The 22,274-nt window shown below is 47.7% G+C and overlaps 1 protein-coding gene across 1 annotated transcript in view; it reads left to right on the top strand.

The window, feature by feature from the left end:
- LOC135893184 (sodium- and chloride-dependent betaine transporter-like) overlaps nt 1-9,082 on the top strand; it is a 45,278-nt gene extending 36,196 nt beyond the window's left edge. Inside the window, exon 14 of the mRNA XM_065420985.1 lies at nt 8,921-9,082. Within this exon, the coding sequence (XP_065277057.1) occupies nt 8,921-9,082 (162 nt within the window). The remainder of the gene's footprint in view (nt 1-8,920) is intronic.
- The last annotated feature ends 13,192 nt before the right edge of the window (nt 9,083-22,274 follow it).

The raw sequence follows: 22,274 nt of genomic DNA, 5'->3' as shown, positions 1-22,274 counted from the left end.
CAGATGCCTTACTGAAATCCAGGTAAATTAGATCCACTGTGTTTCCTTTGTTTAAAAAATCTGTTTCCTTCTCAAAGAAGGAGATCAGGTTGGTTTGCACGATCTACCTTTTGTAAAACCATGTTGTAATTTGTCCCAATTACCGTTGACCTCAATGTCCTTAACTACTTTCTCCTTCACATTTTTTTCCCAAGAGCTTGCATACTACAGATGTCAAACTAACAGGCCTGTAGTTGCCCGGATCACTTTTTTTCCCCTTTCTTAAAGATAGGAACTATGTTAGCAATTCTCTAGTCATATGCTACAACCCCTGAGTTTACAGATTTATTAAAAATTCTTGCTAATGGGCTTGCAATTTCATGTGCCAGTTCCTTTAATATTCTTGGATGAAGATTATCTGGGCCCCCTGATTTAGTCCCATTAAGCTGTTCGAGTTTGGCTTCTACCTCGGATGTGGTAATATTTACCTCCATATCCTCGTTCCCATTTGTCATCCTACCATTATCCCTAAGCTCCTCATTAGCCTCATTACAGACTGAGGCAAAGTATTTGTTTAGATATTGGGCCATGCCTAGATTATCCTTAACCTCCACTCCATCCTCCGTATTTAGCGGTCCCACTTCTTCTTTCTTGGTTTTCTTCTTATTTATATGGCTATAGAACCTTTTACTATTGGTTTTAATTCCCTTTTCAAGGTCCAACTCTACATGGCTTTTGGCCTTTCTCACTTGATCCCTACATGTTCTGACCTCAGTAAGGTAGCTTTCCTTGCTGATCACTCCCATCTTCCACTCCTTGTAGGCTTTCTGCTTTTCCTTAATCACCTCTCTGAGATGCTTGCTCATCCAGCGTGGTCTACAACTCCTGCCTATGAATTTTTTCCTCTTTCTTGGGATGCAGGCTTCTGATAGTTTCTGCAACTTTGACTTGAAGTAATTCCAGGCCTCCTCTGCCTTTAGATCCCCACGTTCTTCAGTCCAATCCACTTCCCTAACTAATTTCCTTAATTTTTTAAAGTTAGCCCTTTTGAAATCAAAAACCCTAGTCACAGATCTATTTTTGTTTATCCTTCCATTTAGTTTAAACTGAACTAGCTCATGATCGCTCGAACCAAGGTTGTCCCCTACAACCATTTCTTCTATGAGGTCCTCACTACTCACCAAAACCAAATTTAAAATGGCATCCCCTCTTGTTGGTTCAGCAACTACTTGGTGAAGGAATCCATCAACTATCGTATCTAGGAAAATCTGAGCCCTATTATTATTACTAGCACTTGTCCTCCAGTCTATATCTGGGAAGTTAAAGTCTGCCATGATCACACAATTCCTATTAGTATTTACTTCATTAAAAACATTAAAGAGGTCTCTATCCATATCTAAATCAGATCCCGGTGGTCTATAGCACACCCCAAGCACTCTCTCAGGGGAGGCTCTAGTAGCTTTCTTCCCCAATGTGATTTTTGCCCAGAAAGACTGTCTTATCCATTCCATCCCTTCTTATTTCTTTACAGTCTACCTCATCATTGATATAAGGCTACTCCACCACCTTTGCCTTTATTTCTGTCTTTCCTAAACAGCACATACCCTTCAATACCTGTACTCCAGCCATGACAACTATTCCACCATGTTTCTGTTATCTGTATAATATCTGCTTTCACTTCCTGCACCAGTAACTCTAGTTCCTCCATTTTGTTACCTAGGCTCCTCACATTGGTGTACAAACATCTTAATTCTTGCTGTTTGGCTTCGCTCACATTCTTTACCTGATTAGGCCCAGACATTCTACCACCAGTATCACCTATTAGAATGGTATCTACACTACCCTTCCTCCGTATGTCCATTCTCCTACCCACGGCTGTATCCTTTCTTTCTTTGTTTTCTTCCCTCTCAATGTTAAAATCCGGCATGGAGATTACCTGGACATCTCCCCCCAATTCCTAGTTTAAAGCTCTCTTAATCAGTTGTGCCAGCCTCCATCCTAGAAGTCTATTTCCCTCCCTACTCAGGTGAAGTCCATCCCGAGAGAACAATCCTCTGTCCATGAATGCCTCCCAGTGGCCATACATCCCAAAGCCCTCCTTATAGCACCACTGCCTGAGCCATCTGTTGATCATCATAATCTTGTCACACCTTTGTTGCCCTTCTCTAGGAAGAGGCAGAATCCCACTGAAGATCACCTGAGCCTCGATTTTCTTAAGCGTCTTCCCCAGCCTGGGCATAGTCTCCCTTGATACGTTCCAGTGAGAATCTAGCTGTATCATTTGTTCCCACATGAAGGACAATCAGCGGATTCTTTCCCGCTCCCATTAGGATTCTCTTCAGCCTCAGGTCCACATCCCGTATTTTAGCACCCGGCAGACAGCACACCCTTCTGTTCTCTGGATCAGCTCTGGTTACAGGCCTGTCTATTCTTCTCAGTAAGGAGTCTCCAATCACATAGATCTGCCTTTTCCTGGTGACGGTGCGATTCTCCAGTCTATCCCCTGTCCCCTCTGGCTGCAAGTCCTCTCGATTCCTATTCGCCCTTGCAATCCTCCACAACCCATCCTGTATCCTCCTGGGGCTCATGTTTGGTGGTGTTATCTCCATTGACTCTTCCTTTCTTCTTATAGGACTAGCTGCTCTTCTCTTCTTCCTTGACCTCTCACCTTCAGCAACCACCTGCTGTGCCCCTTCTTCAATTTCCAACTCCGCAAACCTGTTCCTGAGCTCTATTTCTCCTTCATTAGCCTGTCTTTTCCTCTGCCTGGTTCTCTTAGTCACATGCTTCCACTGTCCACTTTCCTGACCCAGCAGTCTCCCCTCAGAGTTCTTTGGTCATGTTTCATATCTGCAAGTCTGAGCTTTTCCATTCAGACTCCTCAGGTCTTTGCTCCATCATCCGCTCGAACCCCTTTCTAAACTCAACCAGAGTTTCCACCTGCATCTCCAGGCCTCGGATCTTTTCTCCCATCAGCTCTATCAGGCGGCACTTCGTGCAGACGAAACTCTTATCAGGTACCCCCTCCAGGATCATGTACATGCCTCAGCTTCCACATCCAGTCATCTTCATTGTGTCTTCCATTGCTTGGGTCACTACCACTGCTGCCTCTGAATCTGTCATAGGCTTCCCACCTAAATCCTGTAAATCTAGGAAACACAAACCAAACCACCACCACCCACAGCAAAACAAACCCCCAACAAGCACCAAAACACTGCTAGAACACTGCACACTCCCTTCGCTAGCCTGTCTGATCCTCTGCCTGCCTCTCTTAGTCTTCCCCCAAACTCCCCCTGCAAACTCCCACTCAAACTCCCCTGTTTACAGCTCTGTTTGCTGGCTCCTGTGCCCTGTTTGTCCCAGTTTGAATGACAGCTCAGGCTGATGGAAATGTAAATGAATTGGGGAGGATGGAATGTAACTCTGGGGAGCTGGGGGGAGTTATTCAAATCTCGCTACATGAGATGGGTGGAGAGGAGAACCCTGCAGTACTATTGCATCAGGGGGAAAAAATGGGCTCACAATGTCCTTTCCAGCTCTGTCACCTCAGGGAAGGTGAATCTGTGCCCATGAGGCTCTTATTTCCTGGCTAGGAACTCTAACTTAATTAGAAGTGACAGGCTGTGTGGCAGTGCTGATTAGTGCCCACCTCAGGTGCCTAATGAGTTACAAGGCAAAGCCCCATTCAGAGGAGATGGGGAGAAAAGCCTTGAGCAAATGGGGAAGGGAGGAAGGCAGAGAAGACAGTCAAGGAATGCAGCCTCCTGGATTGGAAACAGCACTGGGAGTCAGGAGACCTGCCTTGTAGTATTGACTACATCTGTGCCCTTAGGCAAGTGACTTGGCTTTACTGGCCCTCTCTGCCCAGGGAAAGGGTCTTTTATCAGCTGGACCAGCTTTATGCAGTTGGAAAGGCCCTTAACACCTGGGCCTAGTCTACACTGATTTTGTAGCAGTATTGCTATTTCGGTTAGGGTTGTTGTTTTTAACTGGAATGGTTATACTGGTACAACCCTTAATGTGGATGCAGTTATATTGGTATAAAGGTGCCTTTTGTGGGTATACCTTAATCCCCTTCCCACACTGGAATAAGCTAGACTGGTATAAGCACTTTTATACTAGTGGAACTGTTCTTAGCTTTTAGCTGTGGAATCTCCTGAGCCTAGTGGCGCATGAGGCAACCCATTTTCCCCACTGCTGTCTGTCCAGAGCAAGCTGTTTGACTCAATAATATGTAGTCTCCATGATGGCAACATCATTTTCAGTCATCCTGCAATGAGTCATTCATTGTCCTCCATGTCTTCTTTTCCCCCCAGGAAGAATCCAATTTAAGACATACCTTGTGCTTCTGCTACGGGTAACCTGATGGTATGGCCAAACCACCGTAGTAGTCTCTGTCTGATCACAAAGGTCCTGGTGGATTCTCCATCACTCATGATTTTTAATTCAAGATTGGATGTTTTTCTAAAATATAAGTTCTATGGCCTGTGTTATACAGGAAGTCAGACTAGATGATCACAATGGTCCCTTCTGCCCTTGGCATCTATGAATCACTGAGTCCTCAGTCTGCTGACCCATGTGATGCAACTTTCTCAATGAATCTTCTCAAGGTGAAAATCTTTTCCGAACATGACCTACCAGATTGAAATCCAGCCTGTTCTTCCCTGAGTACTTTATCAATAGCAGTTTTCATCCCATTCAAAATGATAATACAAAACACTTTCCCAGGTACAGCTAGGAGTATCACCCTTCTCTACTTATCACAAATAAGCTGTTCTACCTTTTCAGGGATTTTGCAGATAACACCTCTTCTCCAATCTTTGGATGGGTGTCCCTTCTCCAGACCACTCTTCAACTGCCTGCACATGTAATTGACTATCTCTTCCTCCCCAGCATTTAACATTTCAGCATTTGTTTTATCCTAGCCTGGTGCTTTAACACTCTTCAGCTGGTTTATAGCCTTAGTTCCTTCCTCCGAGGCGATTACTTGTAGTGATATAGATAAGACCGCTATGTCTTCACATTTCTCAGTATGTGTTAATGGTTCTGGCTGGTTTAGCACAGTCTGGAAATGTACCATCCAACGGGCACTCTGTCCATCCTTTGTGGTTGAAATCATACAGTCTTGAGCTTTTCTACACAATTCTACAAAGATTAGAGCATTGTGATGTCAATTGTTTAGATACTAGAGAAAACTTTGTAGAATCCTCTCTCCTATGTGCCTCCGCAGTGTCTCTTGCTTTATTTTTCATCCATTCTCTATGATCTCTTCTGGCTAATCTTTTAACTTCCTTGTCTCTGTCCGCATATTCTTGTTGCAGAATAGTTCTTTTACTGCTGTCTCATTCTTGTTGCTTTCTCTTCTTTAATTCTTTCCTCTATTCAACTAGCTTCCATGTATTTGGTTGGAGCCATTCTTCTTTTTTAGATAGTCTCATCTCACATGGTAGTCCTGGATGCATCCTGACTTGCTTCTTTGAAAAACTCCCATTGTTTTTCTGTCATCCATCTGTGTCTTTAACTCTTCAAATCTATTGCTAAATTGCATCTTGAAATGTGCCTTCACTGTTGGATCTACTAACTTTCTAGTATCATATATACCTTCTGCCTTGAGTGTTGTTATTTTTGGTTTTATTTTGATTGTCCCAATAACAACATGGTGGTCACTTCTAATACTAGCACTCCTATACAGCCTGGTGTTCAACTGTGATCTTCTCTAGCACCTACTAAAGGCAACATGATCAAGCTGTTTCTGTGCGAAGCCATCATTTCATCTCCACGGCAGTTTGTCTCTCTGTGTGAAATGCATAGATTGCATAGGACACAGAATTATAAAAACATTTCCCATTGTCAGTCTGTTCTAATATGCCATTTCTGCCCATAATGTGCTCAGATCCAGTATTATCATCGCCAACCTGTGTATTTAGATCTCCCATAGAGATAACAATATCATATTTATTGATCTTGCCAAGGACGGTCTGCAACCTTTCATAGAAACAATCTTTGCCTTGTTCATCGCAATCATTAGGTGCATAACACTGAACAAGTTTGACTTTTGCTTGGTTTGTCATAAAGCGAGCAGTCAGTATTCTTGAATGTGCAGGTACCCATTCCTTCAGTGCTGTAATAGCTTCCTTGCTAAACTTAACCTTCCCAATGCTTATCATCTTCTCTTCAACCATGCCTTCCAATGATAATTAGATGGGTCCAGTCCACCTCATCTCAGTCAGTCCAAGTATACTTAGGACAAAGATTTTAATTTCTCTGATAACTTGTGTCAGTCTACCTGTGCTCTTGTCACAATCCAGTGGCCCCGTCCCTGAAGGGGTCCCCTGCGGAGGCAGATCAGCATTGTATGTTGCTAATGCTGTTGCAAGCATTGCAAGGCATTTTGGGAAGGGTTAAAGGGTTAAAGGTGTGAGTGTGGAGTGGAAGATTCCTTTGCAGGTTGCGAGAGAACGAAGGGGGAGGAAGGGAGAAGAGAACGGGTTAACTCAATGCCTCAGCTCAGCCCAAAGATAAGACGCTGCCTCCAGTCCAAGGTCACGGCGCTCGAACAGACTCTATGCAGCCAAAAAACCTGTAGCCACATCTGCTTCTTACCAAACTCCAGCCAACCGTGGGAAAGGGGGTCAGCTGGGCAGGGGATCTAACATTCCAACTCCCAATTCTTGACTTACTTTTAGCTGTGAAGATACCCCATTTCCTTGTGGATTTGATTCTCCAGCATCAGAATGTCAGCTGGATTTGCTGGTTGATCAGTACCATCTTGTTTTACATCCAGCACATCATGGTTCTCCAGTTGTTTGTATTTGCAAATCTGTGACAGATTCATCTGGTCTCCGGGCTGTTTCTGTAACAGAGAGCATTTTTGTAAGACCCGTGGACTGCCTTTAATTTGGCTCCTATCCTTTGACCTTTCTGTCTTGGGTGACCCTACCACGAGTTCTACACCTGCCAACATAGCTCTCAGGGTACCTGGAGCACACAAGCATACGCACCACATCAAGGTGCAGTCCCTGGGGAAACTATAGCTGTCCTCACACTGGAGGGGTGGTTATTGCATTAACGAGACCGATATAATTAAAGTGGTAAAACTTGTGTGTAGACAAGACTTCAGCTACCTAGTCTACAACACAACCAGCTTACACAGCTGAAAGATGTTAAACTGTCTGATATTAAAGGTAGATGGGGGCCTTTGTGACTTAACTTTCCCAGCTGTAACATGGGAATGATACTTATCCACCTTTAATAAGCATTTGGAGATCTACAGCCAAAAAGTTCCTGTAGGTGCCAAATATTTTATTATGATGCGTTAGTGCTAATTTATAGTGTGCTCAAGTGACTGATTTAGTCAAGTTACAGATAAGAGATATTTTTTGTTTACCTCTCACTTTATATTATGTCAGATATAACTTCCATGGACTTTTTACCTGCCTCTTTATAAAGAAGCTTCCAAGGACATGGATTAGAAATGCAGGAAGGGGTCTGTCCACCTCCTCCCCCCCCCCCAAAAGAAAAATCCTCAATGAATAATTGTTCTGATTTTGAAACGGAGTCTCCCTGACTGTGCTTGTGTTCCTCTTTCTTTCACTGCCTATGAATATTTTAAGCAATTCATGTACTGGCAGCAAAGCTCCAAGGACCAGCATACTGTATTTCAAGTGACTATTGCAGTATATTCATGGAAAGCACATTTCTAATTGGTAATTGTGACATTCACACCAGCAAGCTAACTCCCAGAGTTCCACTGGGCCAATCAGGAAACACAAACATTGTTACCTTATGTGTCCAGCTAAAAACAGCTCAAATTCCAAACAAGCTACAGGCCAGAAATTACTGGATGAATATTTTTGAATAAATTAGAAAAAACAACAATCTGTTGGCAGGCAATTCACAAACAGAGAGAGAGACTGTCAAAATTAGTTATAGAAATGAGTTAATTGCTCAGCCCTGTTTGTGATGCGGTCTGTAAGCGTGCGATCAGATGAGTGGTGTGTGCTGAGCCAGACAGTCTGAGTAGAAAGACAAATGTAGCTATGCCAATGTCTGTTAGAGAAATGTTTTGATGCTCAATGAATCTGAAAACCACTGAGAAACACTTCTTTGTGGTAGTCCCAGGGAGTACAGGGTCTCAGGAGGGTATAGGGTGAGACGAATGCTATAAACATGGAGGGGGGGGGAGATCTATAGCTAAAAGCATCTCTCTCTATGGCACTGCTCTGTGGGTAGGTGTGTGCAGTGGGATAATATTACCTAGCGTTTTCCATCCAATGATCGCAAAGCATGGCACAGCCTCTAATGAAAGCGTCCCAGGACCCCTGGAAGGAGGGCAGTGTTAGTAACCCTGTTTACAGTTGATAACACGGGTACAAAGAGCTGAAGATGCTGATTTTTCTATTGACGTGAACTGGATCTGGGACTGAGCAGCAATTCTTTATTATCAGCCCTTCGAATCGGATGAGTTCAGAGGAGCCACAACTCCCATTGAAGTCAGCGGAAGTTGTGACTACTCAGCACCACAGAAAAATGAAGTCGCAAGGGGCTTGTCTGAGGCCACTGGAGATGTGAGGCAGAACCAGGAATAGAACCCTGGTGTACTGATTCCCACTCCTGTGCCTTAAACAGAAAACCGTCCCTCCTCCCATAAATACATCTCTAGTGCGCCTTGCGATATATGTGTCCCAAAATGTAAACAAATAGCAACATTGTAAGCTTGGGGGTTGAATAATCATGGATGAGAACTGGCTAAAGATCAGAAAAGTAAAGTTGTGTATGTGTGTGTGTGTGTTTGAGAGAGAGAGAGAGAAGATGGCAGAAAGGAATGGAAAGTGGAGCGTTAGCTCTCTGAAATGCCTTTGCCCACAGCAATTACTGTGGATTGTTATTGGGTGTCAGTTTAATTAACAGAGATTCCCTCTGTCTGCCTGTCTCTCTGCAGAGGCTAATGCAACTCACTTCCCCAGCGGAGGACTTGCCTCAGCCAAAGAAGCACCAGGCTAGCGTGTCTGAACCATTGGAGAGCCCCAAAGCAGAATACAGGATCTCATCCCCATCAGCCAAGGAAGTGCTCATAACCACAGAGAAGGAAACTCACTTGTAAAGCATAGGGGAAAGGATTTCGCCTTTGCATTCTGGTCATAGGCGTGCACAGCACATTTCATTAGGGTGTGCACCCAGGGAGCCTCGCCCAAGCCCCACCCCGATCCACTCCCTCCCACTTCCTGCCCCCGACTGCCCCCCTCAGAACTCCCAACCCCCCCTGCTCCTTGCCCCCTGACTGCCCCCCCCCTTGGGATCCTGCCCCTAACTGCCACCCAGGACTCCACCCCCTATCTAAGCTTCCATGCTCCTTGTCTCCTGACTGCCCCCTCCTGAGACCCCCCCACTGTAACTGCCTCCCTAGGACCCTACCCCCTACCTGTCCCCTGACTGCCCCGACCCTTAGCCACACCCCCACACCCAGACAGACCCCCGCGACTCCCACGCCAATCCAACCGCTCCCTGCCCCCTGACAGGATCCCCAGAACTCCCGATCCATCCAACCCCCCCTGCTCCTTGTCCCCTGACCACCCCCTCCAGAGACCCCCCTGCCCCCTACTCACCCCCCAGGGCCCTACCAACTATCCAACCCCCCTGTCCCCTGACTGCCCTGACCCCTAGCCACACCCCGCCCCCTGACAGGCCCCCTGGGACTTCCACACCCTATCCAACACCCTCATTCTCTGTCCCCTGACTGCCCCCGAGACCCTCTGGCCCATATCCAACCCCCCTGGCCCAGCCTGGCCCCCTTTCCACACCCCCGCTCAGAACAGAGTCCCCACCAAATCCCACCCCCGAACATCCCCTTGACCAAAGACGTGATGGCACTTATGGGACAGGCGCAGAGAGCATCAACCAAGCTGGAGCACAGCGGTGGGAGAGTGCTATGACTGACTTAAGTCAAAGGTCATGTGTAGTGCTGGGGAGGCAGCGATTGGCTGGGCAGGCCCAGGCAGGGGAGCAAGGGGGGGTCACAGTAGCAGCGTGGGGTTCACTGTGTGACACAATTACAACAACTTTGTGCAGCTGCTGGGGAAGTTTGTACAGGCAGCAAATACACCGTGCACGGGCGGGCGGGACCCTGTCACCCCGACTCAGAGGTGCTGACTTTTGGTTTTGCCGGTGGGTGCCCCATCCTGGCTCCACCCCCTTATCCAAGGCTCCGCCCCCACTCCACCTCTTCCTGCCCCATCCTCCTAGACCCCCCTGAACGCCACCTTCTTGCCAGCTCCCTCCTCTAAATGCCTCCCACCAGCTGCTCACTCCTTTCTGCCCCCTCCTGCCTTAAGGGCGAGGTGTGGGTGCTGGAGGGGTACTCTGCCAGTTTGGAGGGGAGGCTATTTTCAACATATTTATACACTTTCATTCTAGTTATTGAAAGTGTGTCTATCATTGGTATCAACCCTTCCTGATGTTTCCCAGTTCTTGCTCTCCACCTGTGTCCCTTTTCCCATCTATCTCTGCTCCCCACTTCCTGGTGGCTCTGTTTAGCGCCTGCTGTCACCAATGCACTCAAAGCAGCTCTGTCTCCCCTGAACCCCACCCCCTGTGGCCAGCCTAGAAACGACATGCCCTGACATAGGGAGAAATTTAATTCAACAGCCCAGCATAGAAATGGCCCATTCATTCATCCTGCTGTGTGGCTGCTGTGTTGCTCCAGCTCTTCCCAATCCCAGGGCTGCAGCCCACCCCCATTTTGACTCCTTCACACACTCTATGACTTTTTTGGGAGGAGGGGATGGTGATCGGCAGGGGAGGGGATAAACTTCCTCTCTTGGTGGAAAAGCCCCTCAGGCAGGCTTGATCTGGGCATGGGGGAGGGGGAGACAGCTTTGAGCTGGGCAAGCATTACTTTCCCGGCATGAGGCTGCAGTGAAGCCCCTCTGGACAGGTAAAGAAGGGGGAGGGGGCGAGCTGCAGGACCCAGCCCAATTTCACTCATCAAACACAAGGGAGAACTTTTCTTAAAGGAGCCATGTCCTTTGGTTTGTCCCCCTGCCCAGCACTAAGGAGGTCTGCAGCTGGTTTCTCCTGGCTGAAGGGGGAGCACAGGTCCTGGGAGGAAACACCAGGGTAGGCTGAGACTGATTAGCTCAGTCCTTGAGAAAGCCACCAGCCCATATTCCCCCCAGCAGCCCCCTGGAGCCAGCTGAGAAGCTGCCCACCCATCTCCCCCCAGCCCCCTGCCAAGAGGCTGCCCACCCTTCTGCAGCTAGCCCAGAAGCTGCCGTGCCTGGGCTGCTGGTCCCGCCTAACCCAGCTCCCTCTACCCTGAAAATCAGAAAGACTCACTCACCTCTGCCTGCAGTCTAGGAGCTTCAGCAGTGGCAGGGGAAACAGCTGATTGGCTGCAGCCAGCCAAAGAGCTGATGAGAGCTGCTGCAGCATGCTAAATAGCTGATTGGCAGTTGCCAACAGCTGATCTCCCCAGGGGGTGCTAAGCAGCCTCCTCCTCTTCCTCCTCCCCCCTCCGAGCCTCCAGCGGGGAAGGAGCAGCCTTAGCAGCCTTCCTAGATGGAGCTCAGGCATGATTAGGGTGTACCTGGGCACACCCCGTGCGCACGCCTATGATTCTGGTGTGATTCCCCCTCTCGTTCCTGAGGTGGCTTCTCTTCACAATGCACTCTTCATTTCTCCTCTGCACACCTGAGGCAGAGCCATCCTAGTCAGTGACTCTGGGACATCCTTCTCCCTTCCCAAGTTTATCAGGTAGTTAACTATACAGACTTGGGACGACAGTTCTTTTGATGCCGCTGGGACAGCTCTCTCCTTCTGCACCTGGGAAAGAGCAATGTGACTTCACCAGAGGCGCTTTAGAGCCCTGACACTGAAAAAAGGAACAGTAGATATAAAATAATGGGGAAAGGAAATTGCAAAGAGTAGAGAGGTTCAAAAGTAAAGTCAGGAAGGCAAAGGCACAAAATGAGGGGGTGTGAGAAAAAGGAACAAGTTAAATGGTTTATAAGTACATAAAAAGCAGGAGGCTGACAAAGGAAAGTGCACAGGTAGGTCACCTACATACCAGGGAGAGAGAGAGCCAATCACATACCAAGGAGGCTGCAGTGCTGAGTAGCTATTTGGCTTCAGCTGTCACTCAAAGGGTGAGTGACAGGATACTTAACATAATCATAGTTAATGGGGAAAGGGAGAGACCACAAGACAGACTCAGGATGGAACAGGCTGAAGGATATCTGGGTAACTTGTGCTAATTCAAATCAACATGGGCCAGTGAAATTCATCCTAAAGAGCATGAGGCTAGCAGAGAGCTGGCGATTCTTTTGGGGAGAGCCTGGAGTGCAGGGGAGGTCCCACAATACTAGTTAAGAGTAAACATGGCACATAGGGGCCAAAAGGGGCTCCAGGAATTGCACACGAGAAAGCTTAACTGCATTGCCTGCAGCTGGCTAGAAGAATTAATAAAGATGTCGATAGGCCTATTTCCCTGCTACACTGCACTTTGTGGCGTCATTTACACCAGGGCAAGTGATACCACATCAGAATGGCAGCTTTTTACACCACTTTGCCCTGGTGTAAATGACTGCACAAGGTGTGATCAGGCTCAAAACCTGAGCGCCTCCAGGCAAATACATGATAAATAGTAAGGCAACGAATAGCCAAGATGAGTTAATCAGAAAAAAGTAATGCCAAAGTATCTTAATCTCTTACTTTGACAGGATAATGCCCGAAGGGAATGCAGGGACAGGGCCATCCTTAGGATTTATGGGGCCCTATGCAGTATTATTAAACTGGTGCCCCTATGCCTGACTTGGGGCACAGCCACCACCCCGGCCCACGGACCCCTAGAACCGCACTCCCTCCCCACTGCTGACACACACCGAGCTTCATACGCAGCAGATGCTGCAGCAGCCTAGGCTCACAGCCTGGGAAGAAGTGGGCATTGCTATACATTTGACATGTCCTTTGCTGAATGTAGGGAGTTCTGGGTCCATCAGCACAAATTACCAGGCTCTACTGTCAGAGGGGACCATGGGAAGTGAGGAACCCAGTGACAGAGCAGGCTGTTTGGTAGGGATCCACCTGTCAGGATGCTGGCTACACCTCATTTCCATCCAGTTACTCCAGAAGTGCTGGAGAAAGGGCCCTAATTTCAGAGTTTGCGGGGGAGGGGTGTTTGTTAGCAGTATGTTCCCGCCTTAAAAGTTGGTTTACAGCACTTGTATGCACAGAATATGCCCCCATGTGCAATCTTTGTACTTGTTTTTCATAGACTTGTGTATATTTTGGAAGACTTTGTACTGAACAATACTCTTAACAATAAAGGTGATTCGTCAAACTGTTCTTGTCTGTGCAAATCTCCAGCTAGTGGTGCTCCTGTTCAGTAACCCAGCTGGATACCCTGCTGATAGAACTGGATGGAGATGGGTGGAGAGCTGAGTTCAGTCCCTAGTTAGTCAGGCACCAGGATAGAGCCAGAAGGCCTGGGCTCAATATCCATAGTTGGTGAAACCCCTGAGTGACAATCCGAGGGGTTAAGGTTAATCTCTAGTTGATGAAATGCCTGGTAGGTTGAGTTTTAAGTTAGTTTTTATTAGCCACTCTTCACTGGCCATAGGACACAACCTATAGATGAGACTTCTCTCCTCAGCCTATGAAGAAAACTGCAGTTCATTGTCCTGGGCACTGGAAGGAGGTGTGACCTTTTACTAATTCCTGTTACTGGTTTCCTACTGAATTTTGCTGTCATTTTATGCTTCATTTGCCATAGTGCCAGTTGTCAAGGGAGCAGAATTCAACCTGGGGAGAAGGGGACAGCAGGACTGATTCTTGCAACACTTTTTTAAAAAAATAAACCAATAGATCCTAAACCCTCAATTGCTTTGGAGTACGAGCACCATTCTGTATCCCCTACCTGTGAGCCTTTTCTGCAAAGGAGGACATTTATGTTTGGAGCTGTCTGTTCTGGTTTGTCAAGCCTCAGCATGGAGAGTCATGTAGAAAGGAAAGGAATTCCCCCAGAGAAATGGATGCAGTTCCCATGCAAAGTCAGCCATGGGCTGTTCAGTGTTACCCTCCCTTGTGACATGCTGTAGAACAGTGGTCTCCAACCTTTTTACGCACAAGATCACTTTTTGTATGTAAGTGCAACAAAGGATCTACCCCGCCCCTTCCCTGAGGCTCGCCCCTTCCCTGAGGGCACGTCCCACTCACTCAATTCCCCTACCTCCATCGCTCGCTCGTCTCCCTCACTCACTTTCACCGGGCTGGGGCAAGGGTTTGGGGTTTGGGAAGGGGTACAGGCTCAGGGCTGGGGCCGAGGGGGTTGGAGTGCGGGAGCGGGCTCTGGGCTGAGCCTGGGGTTGGAGTGCAGGAGTGGCTGAGGGGTGCAAGCTCTGGGACGGAGTTTGGGTGCAGCATGGGGCTCCGGGCTGGGGCAGTGTTGGGATGAAGGAGGGGGTATGGGATGTGGTGTCTGGGAGGGGGCTCAGGGCTGGGGCAGGGGGTTGGGGTGCAGGAGGGGGTATGGGGTGATGGCTCCGGGAGGGGCTGGGAGTTGGGGTGCAGGAAGGGTCCGGGCTCCCGCCGGGGCTAAGGCAGGCTCCCTGCTTGCCCTGGCCCCACGCCGCTCCTGGAAGTGGCCAGCACGCCCCTGCAGCCCCTGGGATGGGGGCATGTGGCTCAGTGCGCTGCTCCTGCCTGCAAGCACCACTCCCACAGCTCCCATTGGCCGCAGTTCCCCCTTCCCAGCCAATGGGAGCTGCGGGGGAGACCCCAGGGCCGGTGCAACCACTAGGCGGACTAGGCGGCCGCCTAGGGCGCCAAGTGGTTGGGGGAGCCAAAAAGCAGTGCCCAATTTTTTTATAAACAGCAGAGCGCAAGGCTGCTGCTGCTCCCCGCCTCCCGACTCCAGAGGGGCCGCCCACGGCACGGCCAGTCCCTCCCCCCGGGGGAGCAGCCAGTTGCGGAGCGGGGAAGGGGAGGGTCTAGCGCTAGCAGCTGTGCCTTCTTCCCCATGCCGCGGGCCGAGCCGGGCTCCCCGCCACCCCTGGGGCTCTCAGCAGTGGTGGCAGCAGGCTTGGGCGCGGGGAGCGCTGGCTGCCTGTGCCGCCGCTGAGAGCCCCGGGGGCGGCAGGGAGCCCGGCTCGGCCCGTGGCGCGGGGAAGAAGGCGCAGCTGTGCTCTGCTCTTCGGGCGCAGGAGCTGGGTGTCTACTCCGCCTGCAAGATACCTAGCCGGGCCACGGGGAGCTGCACGGGCCCGCGGAGCACCAGGGGGTGGGCAGGTCCAGTCCCTGGCCTGGAGAATGGTGTATGTGGGAGCAACCCGGGCACCCCTCCCCCAGCCAGCGCCACCCCCTCCAACACCCACCGACTAGCTACCTTCTCCCCTGTGCACCCTCCCCCCCACCAACCCACCCTGTCCTGCCACTTTTGCCTCTGGGCAACCTCCACCCAGCAACCGCCACCCCCTGCCACGGTCACTTTCACCCCTGAATCAACCTCGGGACCCCCCACCCCGCCTGCCATCATCCTCCTGCCCACTCCTCCCTTGTGCAAACCCATCCGTGCCACCTTCACCCCCCTGCAACAACCCCGGGCACAGACACTCCCCCGCCTGCCAGCCCCTTGCAACAACCCCCTCCTGCCCACTCCTCCCTTGTGCCACTCCCTCCCTGCCACTGCACCCCCTGCAATGAGCCCCTTTTGCCTCTGTGCAATCTGTTCCCTGCCACTACACCCCAGCCCCCTCCACCTCTTGGCCACCTCCACCCCCCGGCAACAATTGTGTGCACCCCCCTCTCTGCCACCTTCACCCCCTGGAAGAGCCCCCATACGACCCCCCTGTTTGCCGACCCTCCCCATGCCCCCTGCACTTTGTGAACATCTGGGCCCCTGAGGGGAACTTGGCCATAGGAAGGTGGGGGCTGGACTTGGGGGGGGGGGTGCAAGGTGGAAGTTTCGCCTAGGGCGCAAAATATCCTTGCACCGGCCCTGGGAGACCCCTGCCCTCCCAGGGGCCGCAGGGTCGTGCTGACCACTTTCTGAAGCGGCATGGGGCCGGGGCTGCCTTAACCCAGCTGCACTGCCAGACTTTTAGTTGTCGGAGATTGTGATTGAATGTGAGAGGCTCCAGAATCGACCAGTTGATCACGATCTACAGATTGGTGACCACTGCTGTAGAAGCTATGAGCACACTTATGAAACGCAGTCACTGTACTTTCCCCTCCTGCAGACTCTCAGAACTACAGTAGTTTCCACTATAAGGCTTGGTTGCATCCAGTGCAGGGGGGAGGGGAGCTATCACCTTTTAGGAACAGAGAAATTGCCAGGCTGGAGCAGAACAGTGGTCCATCTATTCCATGAGCCAGTCTCTGCCAGTGATCAGCACCAGATGCTACAGAGAAGACATATTGCAGTATGTGAGAGCGTGGTGTGCCACTGTCTGCAATGGGTCAGCGAGCTTCTGAGTAGATTGAGTTTGGTCGTGTTCACAAACTCACGCTTTATTAGTAGCTGACACAAAGTTTTAGCTCTCGCAGTGAAATGTCCAAAAATCCTAACTCCTATGCTTTGTTGAAGGTGCCAGTTAGGCTCTCGTTGGTCTCTTCTGAGGCTACCTCTCCTTTCTGTGTTCCAGGCCTGGTCTGTATTACAAAGATGGGTTGATGTAAGTTGTCTTGCATTGACCTCTTTGTACATGTGTCTATGCTCAAATTTGTCTCTGGTCGATGTAAGTGCCTCCTGATGGTGATGCAGTAAAACCACCTCCCCCCACAGCGTGCAGCCATGGTTGACCTGCTGAGGTCAATGCGGTGCAAGTGTAAACACTGTGTGATCTGTGTCAACCCTAACAGTCCCCCAGCAACCATCCCACAATGCCCCTCTGTGACAGTGGCCATTCTGATCACAATTTTAAACTCCAATGCTCCCCACCTGAAAGTCCCCTGGGTGTTTTTGAAATGCCTTTTCCTGCTTGCCCACCTTGGTGAACACACCTAGCAGCTCCCCCTGGTTGTGTGCAATGGCACAGCCAACCATGCTGGCTCCAGACACTAGACGCAGTCCTGCCTGGAGTAGACAAGAGCTGGTGGATCTCCTGGGTCTGTAGGAAGAAGAGGCTGTGCAAGCACAGCCATAGCACCATGGACCTCTACAAGCAGATAGCAAAGGGGATGAAGGTGTATGACAGGGATCAGCAGCAGTGCCGCATGAGAACAAAGGAACTTTGCCAGGAATACCAAAAGGCCAGGGAGGCCTCTAATAGATCTGGTGGTGCCCTGCAGATCTGCTACTTTTTTATTGAACTGCCTGGCATACTTGGAATAGACCCCACCAGAAACCCATAGGCCACTGTGGATACCTCGGAGGAGCATGAGCTAGAGACCCCGGCCATGAAAAGTGAGGAGAAGGAGCGGAGAGACTTAGCGAGGAACTCCAGCGAGGCTGTGAGCCAGGACCTGTTCGAGACTCCATCACAGAAGACAGTCCTGCCAGGTAAACACGAATGAGCCTGAAAACGGGGAAGAGAATCTGGGGGTGTGTGTATGTGCATTTTCCCTTACAGTTTTTACACTTAATGATGGCACCCAGCTCATCCACAAGTTAACAAAACAGAGCTATTGGAGACACAAGGTAGGTGAGGTAATATTTTTCATTGGACCATCATCTGTTGATGGAAAGTACAAGCATTCAAGCTACACAGAAGTGTTCTTCAGGTCTGGGGAAGGAAATTAGAGTGCCTGAGCTAAATACAAGTTGGAACAGATTGTTAAGTAAAAGGGGTAACACAAGTTGTAGTAGGCCACTTGAAAAGAAGTAGGCAATTGAGGGTTACATTGTTTTGCATAAGGGGTTTGAAGTAGGCAATTAAAGGTTAGCAAGCAGTGGGGTGTGTTACAAATTGTTGTAATGAGCCATAAAACTGGTGTTCCTGTTGAGTCCATGATTTTAAGTGTCTAGCAAAGTTATGGAGTACTTCTGGCACCTTAGAGACTAACAAATTTATTTGAGCATAAGCTTTCATGGGCTAAAACCCACTTCATCGGATGCATAGAATAGAACACACAGAAAGAAGATATTTATACATACAGAGAATATGAAAAGGTGGGAGTAGCCATACCAACTGTAAGAGGCCAATCAATTGAGATGAGCTATCATCAGCCGGAGAGAGAAAAAAGTCTTTGAAGTGATAATCAAGATAACCCATAGAAGGTGTGAGGATATTTTAACACGGGGAAATAGATTCAATTAGTGTAATGACCCAACCATTCCCAGTCTCTGTTCAAACCTAAGTTAATTATATCTAATTTGCATATTAATTCAAGTTCAGCAGTCTCTCTTTGGGGTCTGTTTTTGAAGTTTTTTTGTTGCAAAATTACCAGTCTTTTGAGGGTGTTGCGCAGATTTCCTTTGAGGAAGCAAAGAGTACTTGTAAACGTACAGCAAGCACCACACAATTCATCTGAAGGTGCATCTGAGGAAGTGAGGTTTTTTTACCCATGAAAGCTTACGCCCAAATAAATCTGTTAGTCTTTAAGGTGCCACCGGACTCCTTGTTGTTTTTGTGGATACAGACTAACACGGCTACACCCTGATACTTGACACAATTCATAGGATCACTAAAATACCCAGTCCTATTTATAAAAGTACAGCAAACACCAGACAGTTCCTAACAGCACCCTAATATTCAGACCAGAGAACACTCCAAGAGAGACATTGCTGTGAATGACCTTAAAGTGCTCATTCAAAGCCTCCCTTAGTTGCACAGCTTCATGTTGGGCTCTTGTAATGGCCCTTGGGCCTGGCTGTTCAGTCTCAGCCAATAGCCTCCCCACCTCCCCACAGGCAGCAACTTTCCTCCCTTTGCCTCACAGATATTATGCAGGACACAATAGGCAGCTATAACCATGGGAATATTGTGACATTGTATAAAAGATGGGTGACCATTTATAATATTATTGATCCCATTATTATATAATTGCAACAAATCTTGTACAAAGTACATCATGTAAGGTATCAATGGAAAAGTTAGTCTGTCAAGTATGATTATCCTGGTTAAATCCATGTATCATCACAGTATCTGACGTTCTGACTATTGGTGATGTATTTGTATCTCAGATGTGTTTGTTCTTGGGGTGACACCCACAGGATAGTTTACATCCAGTCTCTCCAGTCCATTGTGAATGGACTAGTCAAGCTTGATGGGCCACTAAGAAGAATCAACTCTCCATTTAGCAATTCCTGAGGATGTCTTAGACAACAGGGAACCAATGGCCACCCCTGTTATTTAACAAAACATATTGGGGCATTTGATGTGGACATGTGACTTCAGACTCCCTCTTTGTCAGTAACTTTCCATACACAGGGGCTATGGGCTTTGTTTGGTATAGGTAAATTTCCATGCACATGGCAGAGAATATAAAAGACACCTGAGATATCTCCATTTTGCTTCTTTCCTGCTACAGTTCTCTGGACTGGATTGACAACTGAAAGGAGTGTTTTGAACTATGGACTGAGGACGTTAGCAGCGTTATCTTTTGGAAGTTACCAGTGGGACTTTTGCGAACCAGCAGACTATTCCTTCACTGCTACAAACCTGATTCAAGGACTTCCCTAGCATTGGTGAGTATATGATCTTTTAACCATTGTGGCAAAGTTCTGTCCTTGACTCCGTGGGTCCTGCGTTTCCTGATGGATTTTGCTAGCCTCAGAGGCTCTCACTGTGACCCTCCACATAGCCCTTCTCTCTCTAGAGGCAAGGGTCAAAGTCTACTGAGCCATTTTCATCATACACCAGCAAGGGAGGTGAGGAGAAACAACCCTCCCTCGCACAGTCTCTGTTGTCTCCCAGTATCAGTGATTAATCAGGGCGGGGAGGGGGGAGTCCAGGCCCTCCCTCTACTCCTGGCTCCAGCCCAGGGACCCTAAAATTAGCAGCTATGGAAGCTGACTTTTTGGAAATAGGACATGTACAATTCCCTGGGCTACTTCCCCACAGCAGACCCCACTCAATATCTTCTTCACAATTACCTCAGGGCCTCCTTCCTTGCACCTGATATGGATTCATACTACTTTGTTCCTCCAACAGCACAGCTCCCTCCTATAGCTCCTGACACCCACACCACACTGACTAACTGGGAGGCTTTTAACTAGTTCCAGCCAGTCCTTGATTGGCTTTAGGAGTCCCAATCAATCTAGCTATCTCCACTGCCTTCTAGAAGGATCTTAATTGGCCCCAGGAGTCTTGATTAACCTGGAGCAACTGCCATTTGGTTACCATGGTACCAGGGATTTGTTTAGCCTGGGGCTAACATGCCTGTTCCTCACTACTTTACTGTAGCCATCTGGCCTTGCCCCATCACTCCATATATAACTCTATTCTTTTCTTTTATTAATCAGTTCTTAGCAGGGTGGATTTGATTGAAATCAAATTGATTGAAATCATGATTGATTGAAATCACTAGTCAGGAAGACTCAATTTAATTATGGTTTTCTACATAAAAGTACATTCTTGTTGGTTGTTATAACCTTAATACATATTCTTCACAACTCAGAGATAGATGTAGGTTTCATTTTTAGAAGGTACACACTATACATTTTTAAACAGTGGTTTATTTTGAAAACTTTTCAGATTAGTTTTACAGCTATATCAGAAAATTAATGATTATTTGGTTATTTCATTTACCAAAGGTAATTGAAACAGATATTTATGACGTCATTGGGAGGTGAACTATTTCCAATTCAACAGGTTAATCGTTAATATTTGGAGGATTTTCTTGCCAGGCTGTATTAGGAGGAGAACATCACTAGACAGACATTTAAATTGTTTTATTTAACTAAAACAACAACATTAAGTATTCTGGATTGTTTTCTTCAACAGCAAACATATAATATTTTAACAAAAAAGCATATGTCCCTCGCTTCTCACATTTATCTCCAGACTTCTTCTCCTTGTCCAGATCTATTCCGCCCCCAACAATCTTCTATTCGTTGAACTTTTTGAAACTTTGCACTTTTAGACAGAGGTAAGGGATTGACTCTGTGTACACAAATTTGCAGAGGAACAATAGGATTGAGGTCTGTTATTTCTCACCGCTCTATATTATTTATTTATTTAAAAACATTTTTGCTGTTAACAAGCATGTTACCTCTGGAGACACAAATCCACAGTTTGAGAACTGCAAAACTAAGCATCTCTGATGGTATCTTCTAGACTGAGCACTGAGTCCCATTGGATAGATAGAAAGATTAACCTAAATAATCTATACAGAAGCCTATGGAACCCCATAAGATTGGGTCCATGAACTATTGGAACTCCTTTACAAAACTTTTCTTAAACATTACATGAATATATTGTCTCATACTATAGAATTAGAATTTATAATCCCTATTCCATGATGAGATATCTTTGATCTATAATGTCTCTTAATTAAAACTATCTTCAGATACATTTTTCCTCAACAATCCGATTTAAATAAAAAAAATCAGATTTTTTTTTTATTTAAAAAAAAATCATTGATTTTTATCCACCCTGATTCTTAGTTTATTAAAGATTGGTTGACAGCATGAAAATTGGGTAAGACCTGAGATATATATTGACCTGATGGTAAGTGTCTGATCCTTTGGGAATGGTAGAACCTTACATACGGTGAACTGGGTTTTCAGTAACCACTCACTATATTAGACCAGTTTGTCTGGATGGAAGCCAAGGGCTGGAGTGCCTAAAGGGGACTGTTTGGCTTCTTGTTAACCAGTAGGTACTACAGAACCACTTTGTTACTGGGTTGGCAAATCTAATTATAGAATAAACCACCAGTTTTGGGGGATTGTTTGCCCTGTTTCTTGCAGTCTGCCCTGAGTGTGGCATTCTCAGTGTGGTCCATTCCAGGCACTGATCACAGATATTTTTCTCACTGAAATCCCATCTAGTAACTAAACATTGCCAGCGTCCCTTCAATCTACCAAAATCACATCAATCTGTCATTCTGCACCTGCTGAGCCGGTAGTTGAATCTTCCCTTGGTGCTAGTGAGGTGGCCAAAGTATGACTTGATGAGGCAGGGGAGCAAGGGGTAGGCTGGGTTCCACAGAATCACTATTGGCATTTCAATGTTGCTGTTGGTAAGCCACCGGTCAATAAAGAATGTCCCTGCTTGCAGCTTTCTAAATAGTCCTGTGTTGTTAATAATGTAGGCATCGAGCAACTTCCCCGCCCAGCCCACATTGATATTGATGAAGAATCTCCCGGGATCCATCAACATTTGCATAACCATAGAAAAATAGGCTTTTTGCTATAC

Source organism: Emys orbicularis, chromosome 1, assembly GCF_028017835.1.
Source record: "Emys orbicularis isolate rEmyOrb1 chromosome 1, rEmyOrb1.hap1, whole genome shotgun sequence".
In the NCBI taxonomy this organism is placed as follows: domain Eukaryota; kingdom Metazoa; phylum Chordata; order Testudines; family Emydidae; genus Emys; species Emys orbicularis.
The sequence above is the reverse complement of the archived record's forward strand: the minus strand, read 5'-3'. Positions and strand labels throughout refer to the sequence as shown.